The sequence below is a fragment of the Oncorhynchus clarkii genome, chromosome 1, assembly GCF_045791955.1.
Source record: "Oncorhynchus clarkii lewisi isolate Uvic-CL-2024 chromosome 1, UVic_Ocla_1.0, whole genome shotgun sequence".
NCBI lineage: Eukaryota > Metazoa > Chordata > Actinopteri > Salmoniformes > Salmonidae > Oncorhynchus > Oncorhynchus clarkii.
Window position 1 is genome coordinate 90,740,122 of NC_092147.1, and position 12,366 is coordinate 90,752,487.

Genomic DNA, 12,366 nt, shown 5'->3' on the forward strand with positions numbered 1-12,366 from the left:
CACAGCATAGTGGCTATATGCCTGGCGGTATCGTTATTCTCAGACCATATGATATTTCAGAACTTGAGCTCTGATAACAGAAGAGATCAGTTGGTGTTGCACTTGCGAGGCACAGCTGAGAATAAATTTAAATAGTTTGCTTTATTATTTTTTATCTTTCTCAATATTCGATGTTGGCTTTTCAACACAAATGTTTGGTGATCAACCGGTTGGTGACCACTGCATTAGAGAGCTAGTATTTAACCTATCCAAACCAGAGGAGAGCAGCCACAGAGTGTGGTATATTCAGACAGACATCTTTACAGTGTGGTATATTCAGACAGACATCTTTACAGGGTGTTATATTCAGACAGACATCTTTACAGTGTGTTGTATTCAGACAGACATCTTTACAGTGTGATATATTCAGACAGACATCTTTACAGTGTGATATATTCAGACAGACATCTTTACAGTGTGTTGTATTCAGACAGACATCTTTACAGTGTGGTATATTCAGACAGACATCTTTACAGTGTGGTATATTCAGACAGACATCTTTACAGGGTGTTATATTCAGACAGACATCTTTACAGTGTGTTGTATTCAGACAGACATCTTTACAGTGTGTTATATTCAGACAGACATCTTTACAGTGTGTTGTATTCAGACAGACATCTTTACAGTGTGATATATTCAGACAGACATCTTTACAGCGTGTTATATTCAGACAGACATCTTTACAGTGTGTTGTATTCAGACAGACATCTTTACAGTGTGATATATTCAGACAGACATCTTTACAGTGTGATATATTCAGACAGACATATTTACAGTGTGTTGTATTCAGACAGACATCTTTACAGTGTGTTGTATTCAGACAGACATCTTTGCAGTGTGTTATATTCAGACAGACATCTTTACAGTGTGTTGTATTCAGACAGACATCTTTACAGTGTGATATATTCAGACAGACATCTTTACAGCGTGTTATATTCAGACAGACATCTTTACAGTGTGTTGTATTCAGACAGACATCTTTACAGTGTGATATATTCAGACAGACATCTTTACAGTGTGATATATTCAGACAGACATATTTACAGTGTGTTGTATTCAGACAGACATCTTTACAGTGTGATATATTCAGACAGACATCTTTACAGTGTGATATATTCAGACAGACATCTTTACAGTGTGTTATATTCAGACAGACATCTTTACAGTGTGTTGTATTCAGACAGACATCTTTACAGTGTGTTGTATTCAGACAGACATCTTTACAGTGTGTTATATTCAGACAGACATCTTTACAGTGTGTTATATTCAGACAGACATCTTTACAGTGTGATATATTCAGACAGACATCTTTACAGTGTGTTATATTCAGACAGACATCTTTACAGTGTGTTGTATTCAGACAGACATCTTTACAGTGTGTTGTATTCAGACAGACATCTTTACAGTGTGTTATATTCAGACAGACATCTTTACAGTGTGTTGTATTCAGACTTACATCTTTGCGAGCTTTAGAGCGCACGATCTTGACACTCTGGGACCTCCTCAGACCTCTCTGGGTGACAGCCTCGTCCTCTGAGAAAAGTTGTTCCCCCTCCTCGTCTGTCCTGTCCTCCTGATCATAGGCATAGTACTCTGGGGAGAAACGTCCCTATCAGTTAGACATGTCCCTATCAGTTAGACATGGTACTCTGGGGAGACATGTCCATATCAGTTAGACAGGGTACTCTGGGGAGACATGTCCATATCAGTTAGACAGGGTACTCTGAGGAGACATGTCCATATCAGTTAGACAGGGTACTCTGGGGAGACATGTCCATATCAGTTAGACAGGGTACTCTGGGGAGACATGTCCATATCAGTTAGACATGTCCATATCAGTTAGACAGGGTACTCTGGGGAGACATGTCCATATCAGTTAGACATGTCCATATCAGTTAGACATAGTACAACTAAACCAGAAGAAGGTTAACTTGGTCTCCTAGGTCGTGTCCTCATGGTAGAAGTGCTGAGTCCGAGGGGGGCTGACTGACATTCTGACTGGTGTGTTGGAGAGAGAGAGAGAGAGAGACAGGCTGCCTGGGGACGGAGCCAATCACTGGGGATGAATTCCACAGCTGAGGCCACAACAACCAACGGTGTTATCCCCTAACAGATTGCTATAACATACACTACATGACCTAAAGTATGTGTAAACTGTGCGGGACAGTCAAGTTCTTCCACACTGATCTCCACAAACCATTTCTGATTGGACCTCACTTTGTGCATGGGGGGATTGTCATGGTGAAACAGGAAATGGCCTTCCCCAAACTGTTGCCACAAAGTTGGAAGCACAGAATCATCTAGAATGTCATTGTATGCTGTAGTGTTAAGATTTCCCTTCATTGGAACTAAGGGGCCCGAACCATGAAAAACAGCCCCAGACAATTATTCCTCCTCCACCAAACTTTACAGTGGGCACGATGCATTGGGGAAGGTAACGTTCTCCTGGCATCCGCCAAACCCAGATTTGTCCGTCAGACAGCCAGTTGGTGAAACATGACTCATCACTCCAGAGAACAAGTTTCCACTGATCCACAGTCCAATGGTGGCGAGATTTACACCACTCCATCACCACTACTAGCTGACTGGGGCTGTTCTGTAATACCATCACTGGGCTACGACCCCTACTAACTGACTGGGGCTGTTCTGTAATATCACTGGGCTATGACCCCTACTAACTGACTGGGGCTGTTCTGTAATATCACTGGGCAATGACCCCTACTAACTGACTGGGGCTGTTCTGTAATATCATCACTGGGCTACGACCCCTACTAACTGACTGGGGCTGTTCTGTAATATCACGACTGGGCTACGATCCCTACTAACTGACTGGGACTGTTCTGTAATATCACTGGGCTACGACCCCTACTAACTGACTGGGGCTGTTCTGTGATATCACTGGGCTACGACCCCTACTAACTGACTGGGGCTGTTCTGTAATATCATCACTGGGCTATGACCCCTACTAACTGACTGGGACTGTTCTGTTCTGCAATACCATCACTGGGCTATGACCCCTACTAACTGACTGGGGCTGTTCTGTTCTGTAATATCATCACTGGGCTATGACCCCTACTCACTGACTGGGGCTGTTCTGTTCTGTAATATCATCACTGGGCTACGACCCCTACTAACTGACTGGGGCTGTTCTGTAATATCATCACTGGGCTACGACCCCTACTAACTGACTGGGGCTGTTCTGTAATATAATCACTGGGCTACGACCCCTACTAACTGACTGGGGCTGTTCTGTAATATCATTACTGGGCTACGACCCCTACTAACTGACTGGGACTGTTATGTGTTGTGAGTCACAACAGCTGCCATTCTACCAGCCTCCACCAGGGGGCAGCAGTAACATAGTAACTGCCTCCAGTCCTCCTTTCCTTTGTTCCTGTAGTCACATCTGCTCTCCATTCTAGAAAGATCCTTGGGATCTGGAGCCACTATTAACTCTACAAGGCTGTTCATATTTGTTTGAGGATTTAAACTTTCTGCAACCTAAGAAATGTGTTTTTTATGCTAGCCTTCACACAGTCCAAGGCAAACTGGTATCAGATGAAGCTATTGAGCCCTATTGGTTGACAGCTGTTTTAGGAGAAACATCTAATTCTCCACATCAGATATCATTTTCCTAGTATGACAAAGGTGAGGAGCCCATTCCATTCATCCCACTAATGATCTATTTATCTGTCTTCTAGCATACCTCTGACTGGTCATGGCTGAGCTAGTCCAGTCCAGCCCAGTCCAGCCCAGAGCAGTCCAGCCCAGAGCAGTCCAGCCCAGAACAGCCCAGCCCAGAACAGCCCAGCCCAGTCCAGCCCAGAACAGCCCAGAGCAGTCCAGCCCAGAACATACTTGCGTGATGACGAGTAATGAGACTTTCCCTCCCTGAGAACAGAACCAACCAACCCCTCCCTGTACTGATCCTCTGTCAACCTGAGGAGAACAGAACCAAATCCCTCCCTGTACTGATCCTCTGTCAACCTGAGTAGAACAGAACCAACCCCTCCCTGTACTGATCCTCTGTCAACCTGAGGAGAACAGAACCAACCAACCACTCCCTGTACTGATCCTCTGTCAACCTGAGTAGAACAGAACCAACCAACCCCTCCCTGTACTGATCCTGTCAACCTGAGGAGAACAGAACCAACCAACCACTCCCTGTACTGATCCTGTCAACCTGAGGAGAACAGAACCAACCAACCCCTCCCTGTACGGATCCTCTGTCAACCTGAGGAGAACAGAACCAACCCCTCCCTGTACTGATCCTCTGTCAACCTGAGGAGAACAGAACCAACCCCTCCCTGTACTGATCCTCTGTCAACCTGAGGAGAACAGAACCAACCAACCCCTCCCTGTACTGATCCTCTGTCAACCTGAGGAGAACAGAACCAACCAACCCCTCCCTGTACTGATCCTCTGTCAACCTGAGTAGAACAGAACCAACCACTCCCTGTACTGATCCTCTGTCAACCTGAGGAGAACACAACCAACCCCTCCCTGTACTGATCCTCTGTCAACCTGAGGAGAACAGAACCAAATCCCTCCCTGTACTGATCCTCTGTCAACCTGAGTAGAACAGAACCAACCCCTCCCTGTACTGATCCTCTGTCAACCTGAGGAGAACAGAACCAACCAACCACTCCCTGTACTGATCCTCTGTCAACCTGAGTAGAACAGAACCAACCAACCCCTCCCTGTACTGATCCTGTCAACCTGAGGAGAACAGAACCAACCAACCACTCCCTGTACTGATCCTGTCAACCTGAGGAGAACAGAACCAACCAACCCCTCCCTGTACGGATCCTCTGTCAACCTGAGGAGAACAGAACCAACCCCTCCCTGTACTGATCCTCTGTCAACCTGAGGAGAACAGAACCAACCCCTCCCTGTACTGATCCTCTGTCAACCTGAGGAGAACAGAACCAACCAACCCCTCCCTGTACTGATCCTCTGTCAACCTGAGGAGAACAGAACCAACCAACCCCTCCCTGTACTGATCCTCTGTCAACCTGAGTAGAACAGAACCAACCACTCCCTGTACTGATCCTCTGTCAACCTGAGGAGAACAGAACCAACCCCTCCCTGTACTGATCCTCTGTCAACCTGAGTAGAACAGAACCAACCAACCCCTCCCTGTACTGATCCTCTGTCAACCTGAGGAGAACAGAACCAACCAACCCCTCCCTGTACTGATCCTCTGTCAACCTGAGTAGAACAGAACCAAATCCCTCCCTGTACTGATCCTCTGTCAACCTGAGGAGAACAGAACCAACCAACCACTCCCTATACTGATCCTCTGTCAACCTGAGTAGAACAGAACCAACCACTCCCTGTACTGATCCTCTGTCAACCTGAGTAGAACAGAACCAAATCCCTCCCTGTACTGATCCTCGATCAACCTGAGGAGAACAGAACCAACCCCTCCCTGTACTGATCCTTGATCAACCTGAGGAGAACAGAACCAACCCCTCCCTGTACTGATCCTCTGTCAACCTGAGGAGACACTACATAGGGAATAGGGTGCAGAATGGAACCACCACATCTGAGCTTTCAGCTGGTCACACTACACAGGGAATAGGGACACTACATAGGGAATAGGGTGCACTACATAGGGAATAGGGAGCACTACATAGGGAATAGGGTGCACTACATAGGGAATAGGGTGCACTACATAGGGAATAGGGTGCAGAATGGAACCACCACATCTGAGCTTTCAGCTGGTCATAGGGAATAGGGACACTACATAGGGAATAGGGACACTACATAGGGAATAGGGTGCACTACATAGGGAATAGGGACACTACATAGGGAATAGGGTACACTACATAGGGAATAGGGACACTACACAGGGAATAGGGACACTACATAGGGAATAGGGTGCAGTACACAGGGAATAGGGAGCACTACATAGGGAATAGGGTGCACTACATAGGGAATAGGGTGCAGTACGGTTGTCTAGCAGTGATCAACAACCAATTCGAAAGAGCATGAAGAAGTTTGAAAATCATAGAAATGGGCAAATGTTGTACAATCCAGGTGTGCAGAGCTCTTAGAGACGAACAGCTGGAATCACTGGCACAGCTCTTAGAGACGAACAGCTGGAATCACTGCCACAGCTCTTAGAGACGAACAGCTGGAATCACTGGCACAGCTCTTAGAGACGAACAGCTGGAATCACTGCCACAGCTCTTAGAGACGAACAGCTGGAATCACTGCCAAAGCTCTTAGAGACGAACAGCTGGAATCACTGGAACAGCTCTTAGAGACGAACAGCTGGAATCACTGCCAAAGCTCTTAGAGACGAACAGCTGGAATCACTGGCACAGCTCTTAGAGACGAACAGCTGGAATCACTGGCACAGCTCTTAGAGACGAACAGCTGGAATCACTGCCAAAGCTCTTAGACGAACAGCTGGAATCACTGGCACAGCTCTTAGAGACGAACAGCTGGAATCACTGCCAAAGCTCTTAGAGACGAACAGCTGGAATCACTGGAACAGCTCTTAGAGACGAACAGCTGGAATCACTGGAACAGCTCTTAGAGACGAACAGCTGGAATCACTGGAACAGCTCTTAGAGACGAACAGCTGGAATCACAGCCACAGCTCTTAGAGACGAACAGCTGGAATCACTGGCACAGCTCTTAGAGACGAACAGCTGGAATCACTGGCACAGCTCTTAGAGACGAACAGCTGGAATCACTGCCAAAGCTCTTAGAGACGTACAGCTGGAATCACTGGCACAGCTCTTAGAGACATACAGCTGGAATCACTGCCAAAGCTCTTAGAGACGAACAGCTGGAATCACTGGCACAGCTCTTAGAGACGTACAGCTGGAATCACTGGCACAGCTCTTAGAGACGTACAGCTGGAATCACTGCCAAAGCTCTTAGAGACGTACAGCTGGAATCACTGGCACAGCTCTTAGAGACGAACAGCTGGAATCACTGGCACAGCTCTTAGAGACGTACAGCTGGAATCACTGGCACAGCTCTTAGAGACGAACAGCTGGAATCACTGGCACAGCTCTTAGAGACGAACAGCTGGAATCACTGCCAAAGCTCTTAGAGACGAACAGCTGCTTTAGACCAGGGCTCATAGGGAGGGTTAACCCATGTTACTCATAGGGAGGGTTAACCCGTGTTACTCATAGGGAGGGTTAACCCGTGTTACTCATAGGGAGGGTTAACCCATGTTACTCATAGGGAGGGTTAACCCGTGTTACTCATAGGGAACAGGGAGGGTTAACCCGTGTTACTCATAGGGAGGGTTAACCCGTGTTACTCATAGGGAGGGTTAACCCATGTTACTCATAGGGAGGGTTAACCTATAGGGAGGGTTAACCCATGTTACTCATAGGGAACAGGGAGGGTTAACCCATGCTACTCATAGGGAGGGTTAACCCGTGTTACTCATAGGGAGGGTTAACCCATGCTACTCATAGGCAGGGTTAACCCATGCTACTCATAGGGAGGTTTAACCCATGTTACTCATAGGGAGGGTTAACCCGTGTTACTCATAGGGAGGGTTAACCCGTGTTACTCATAGGGAGGGTTAACCCGTGTTACGCATAGGGAGGGTTAACCCGTGTTACTCATAGGGAGGGTTAACCCGTGTTACTCATAGGGAGGGTTAACCCGTGTTACTCATAGGGAGGGTTAACCCGTGTTACTCATAGGGAGGGTTAACCCGTGTTACTCATAGGGAGGGTTAACCCGTGTTACTCATAGGGAGGGTTAACCCGTGTTACTCACAGGGAGGGTTAACCCGTGTTACTCACAGGGAGGGTTAACCCATGTTACTCACAGGGAGGGTTAACCCGTGTTACTCATAGTGAGGGTTAACCCGTGTTACTCATAGGGAGGGTTAACCCGTGTTACTCATAGGGAGGGTTAACCCGTGTTACTCATAGGGAGGGTTAACCCGTGTTACTCATAGGGAGGGTTAACCCATGTTACTCATAGGGAGGGTTAACCCATGTTACTCATAGTGAGGGTTAACCCATGTTACTCATAGTGAGGGTTAACCCATGTTACTCATAGTGAGGGTTAACCCATGTTACTCAACACAGACCCAGCTATAGAGGATGTTTGAGGAAGGTGGAGACCAGAGTCTTACTGTGGTATAATTGGCTCCCTCTTCAGATCAATGATTAACAGACCAGTGGAAGGTACTAGGTGATGGGTTCATGTAAGGACCTGTGTGTGTGTGTGTGTGTGCGTGTGTGTGGGGAGGGGGAACATGTCCTACCTGTTCTGTCGGTCGAGTTTGCGGCGAGCGCCCTCCTGCTCACGGCAGGGTTGCCGGCATGGGCCGTATAGATCTGATTGGCTGCTGCGTCGTCGAGGGGTATCTGAGTCAGGTCGTGCATACTGAAGCTCCTCAGCTTCTCTGTGATCGCCCCCTGGCCCTAAACACACACACACACACAGTTAGTGTCACCACAGGGATAACACTGTCCTCTAAACGCCTCCCCTCTCCTCATGACATCATGGCTCCAGTATCTTACTGTGCTCCGACAAAATACAGTAACAGGCTGAGGGAGTGTTTGTGTTGTTGTGTTCTGACAGACAGTAACATGCTGAGGGAGTGTTTGTGTTGTTGTGTTCTGACAGACAGTAACAGGCTGAGGGAGTGTTTGTGTTGTTGTGTTCTGACAGACAGTAACAGGCTGAGGGAGTGTTTGTGTTGTTGTGTTCTGACACAGTAACATGCTGAGGGAGTGTTTGTGTTGTTGTGTTCTGACACAGTAACAGGCTGAGGGAGTGTTTGTGTTGTTGTGTTCTGACAGACAGTAACATGCTGAGGGAGTGTTTGTGTTGTTGTGTTCTGACAGACAGTAACAGGCTGAGGGAGTGTTTGTGTTGTTGTGTTCTGATACAGTAACATGCTGAGGGAGTGTTTGTGTTGTTGTGTTCTGACACAGTAACATGCTGAGGGAGTGTTTGTGTTGTTGTGTTCTGATACAGTAACATGCTGAGGGAGTGTTTGTGTTGTTGTGTTCTGACACAGTAACATGCTGAGGGAGTGTTTGTGTTGTTTTGTTCTGACACAGTAACATGCTGAGGGAGTGTTTGTGTTGTTGTGTTCTGACACAGTAACATGCTGAGGGAGTGTTTGTGTTGTTGTGTTCTGACAGACAGTAACATGCTGAGGGAGTGTTTGTGTTGTTGTGTTCTGACAGACAGTAACATGCTGAGGGAGTGTTTGTGTTGTTGTGTTCTGACAGACAGTAACAGGCTGAGGGAGTGTTTGTGTTCTGACAGACAGTAACAGGCTGAGGGAGTGTTTGTGTTGTTGTGTTCTGACACAGTAACAGGCTGAGGGAGTGTTTGTGTTCTGACAGACAGTAACAGGCTGAGGGAGTGTTTGTGTTCTGACAGACAGTAACAGGCTGAGGGAGTGTTTGTGTTCTGACAGACAGTAACAGGCTGAGGGAGTGTTTGTGTTGCTGTGTTCTGACACAGTAACAGGCTGAGGGAGTGTTTGTGTTAAACTACTACATAAGTTAAATTCCTAGTGTTTATCATCGTGTTTTCAAACAGCTTATGACAACGCAGAACCTTTTCCATAACAGAACTGGGGAACAGACAGCAGTGTACTATCATGAAGGGAACATTAGTGGTTATGTGTGCAGCACAGCTTGACAACATCACAGAAAATACCAAAAAGATTAAAAAAAACTAGCAAACGCCATAAAAACGATGAATAGGTGAATCTATGAATGATCGGAGTAGGGCTGGGCGGTAGACTGTGTTTAGCGATATACCGGTATTGATGCACGGACTGGTTTGGGTTTTTACTTTCTTCTATCCCAGGTATTTGAATGTTTGACTTGTTAAATGTGATGGCAGTGTCCATGTGTTCCTCTCTCTTTATGACGCACACACCTAGCCACGCCCCCTGTCACTCAAGGAGCGCGTTGGATGTTCCTCAACCACGTGACCCATGTGTTCAGTCCGCCTGGTCAATGCAGCACAAGTAACACTGTTGACGACAACAATGCTGCTTTCCCTTTGCTTCTAAATATATACATCTACTAGCGTTCTATAATTACACTATTAGCTTGTTTGTCTTTTCTTAGTAAGTTGTTCCTAAATCTTGTTAGCCGCTAATTGTTAGCCACTAATGCTAATCGCTAGCTAGCTAATAAAAGTACTGAGTAAGAGCAAACGTAACTTAGCTAGCTAATACAGCCTGATAATACCAGTGATTGTGTAGGCCTAAATCAGCATGTTGTTTGTGCAACAGTGTCTTATAAATTAAAGAGGTAAACTCAAAGCAAGAATATGTTAGCTACATGAAGTAGTTATGACAACACGTTCAATCTAGCCAAAGATTATAGGATCCCCTAGGAAACACTTATCAACACATTAGTTTGTACCCTGTCACAACAACTCCTCCCTGGCAATTTAATTCGTGGTCTCAGTCAAACACTGTATTAAAAGTGCCCAATTATATTTTAACTATATAATTATAATATACATTCTATTTCCATGATTCCAACAGTTAACCCGAGTGTTTCGCTCTAAATCGCAAGTCAAATTGCAACATTTGGTTAAAAATAAGGCCCATATGACTTGCCCATATAATGCAGCCCTACGGGACAGTGTGGAAATTCTCAATGTGCAGAAATTGAATTTACAAAAAAATTGCTAGAATCGTGATATGTATCATTATCGGGATATGTGAGATTTTGGCCATAATCGCCCAGCCCTAGATCTGAGGTATTTCTTCATGCTACAGTAAAATATATCTCTATCATTATTACCTCAGAGAGCTGCCACTAGTAGTGCTGTGCCCCTAGAGACAGACTGCACATCAGACAAGATTGGTAGAAAGACAGATCAACACCAAAGTTAGAACACAGTCAGGAGAACAGGAAAAAAAGAAGAGACTAGGAGGAGGGGAAAAGTAGAGCCATAGAAGACCTGATCAATTGGCTGGTTTGATAGAGGCAGAGTAGAGACATAAAATATATGTCTGCTGGATGCAGAGTCAAGGTTATATGCGGTTTCTGACTCTGTGTTGAAAGATAGGACATAGAAAGAAGGCATCCTATTGTTGCTTTATCCAGGCCTGGACCAAGGCTCTGTCCCAGCTAGCATGCTCAGGTTGTTTATCCAGGCCTGGGCAGAGGCTCTGTCCCAGCTAGCATGCTCAGGTTGTTTATCCAGGCCTGGGCAGAGGCTCTGTCCCAGCTAGCATGCTCAGGTTGTTTATCCAGGCCTGGACCGAGGTTCTGACCAAGCTAGCATGCTCAGGTTGTTTATCCAGGCCTGGACCGAGGCTCTGACCCAGCTAGCATGCTCAGGTTGTTTATCCAGGCCTGGACCGAGGCTCTGTCCCAGCTAGCATGCTCAGGTTGTTTATCCAGGCCTGGACCGAGGCTCTGTCCCAGCTAGCATGCTCAGGTTGTTTATCCAGGCCTGGACCGAGGCTCTGACCCAGCTAGCATGCTCAGGTTGTTTATCCAGGCCTGGACCGAGGCGCTGTCCCAGCTAGCATGCTCAGGTTGTTTATCCAGGCCTGGACCGAGGCTCCGTCCCAGCTAGCATGCTCGGGTTGTTTATCAAGGCCTGGACCGAGGCTCCGTCCCAGCTAGCATGCTCGGGTTGTTTATCCAGGCCTGGACCGAGGCTCCGTCCCAGCTAGCATGCCCAGGTTGTTTATCCAGGCCTGGACTGAGGCTCTGTCCCAAATCTGTTTCCCCACCCCAGGTTTCAGGTTTCTGCCTATTTTCTTCTCGCAAAAATCACACTAATAGAAAAAACCTTTTGGATGTTCTTAGTCCATAATGTGGAGACCACTTTGGAGGTCTGGGAAAAATCTAAGAAATATGCACATTTTGGGGTGTTGATACCCTTTAATTCAAGTGCAAGAAACTTGTATGGTTAGCGGTGTTCCTGTAGCACGTGATGGCCGAGTTTTCAAAAACAAAATGGCCACTTGATCGACGCAAATAATCATCTCATTCTGGCAGGTAGGCAGAGGCTACTTTGTAGTTAACATTTAATAGAAACATATATTTTTTTTGACAGCCTTTCCATCTACCAGAAGACGGTTATCATGAATTGCGTCAACGCTAACAGGTAGACACACACACGGGGGCATTCCTGTGTCCTTTCAGAAAGTTGTAGGAAAATACCAAATCACTGATACACTTTGTTCATGTGTTTTGATTAACTGGGTTCAAACTAATATACGTTTTCTAATAAATTCAATACATTTAGTTGCTACTAAGGTCAACACATTTCAGAATATTGTTGAATTCCGTTTTAGAATGCCTGGATTCCGTCCTCATGGCAGACTTTATAGGGCTC

General features: G+C 46.3%; 1 protein-coding gene across 1 annotated transcript in view; it reads right to left on the minus strand.

Annotated features, from left to right (window-relative positions):
- LOC139413862 (receptor expression-enhancing protein 3-like) overlaps positions 1–12,366 on the minus strand; it is a 33,515-nt gene that overhangs the window by 3,688 nt on the left and 17,461 nt on the right. Inside the window, exons 6-7 of the mRNA XM_071161686.1 lie at positions 8,294–8,453; positions 1,496–1,632 (exon numbers count right to left, since the gene is read on the minus strand). Coding sequence (XP_071017787.1) covers positions 1,496–1,632; positions 8,294–8,453 — 297 coding nt within the window. The remainder of the gene's footprint in view (positions 1–1,495; positions 1,633–8,293; positions 8,454–12,366) is intronic.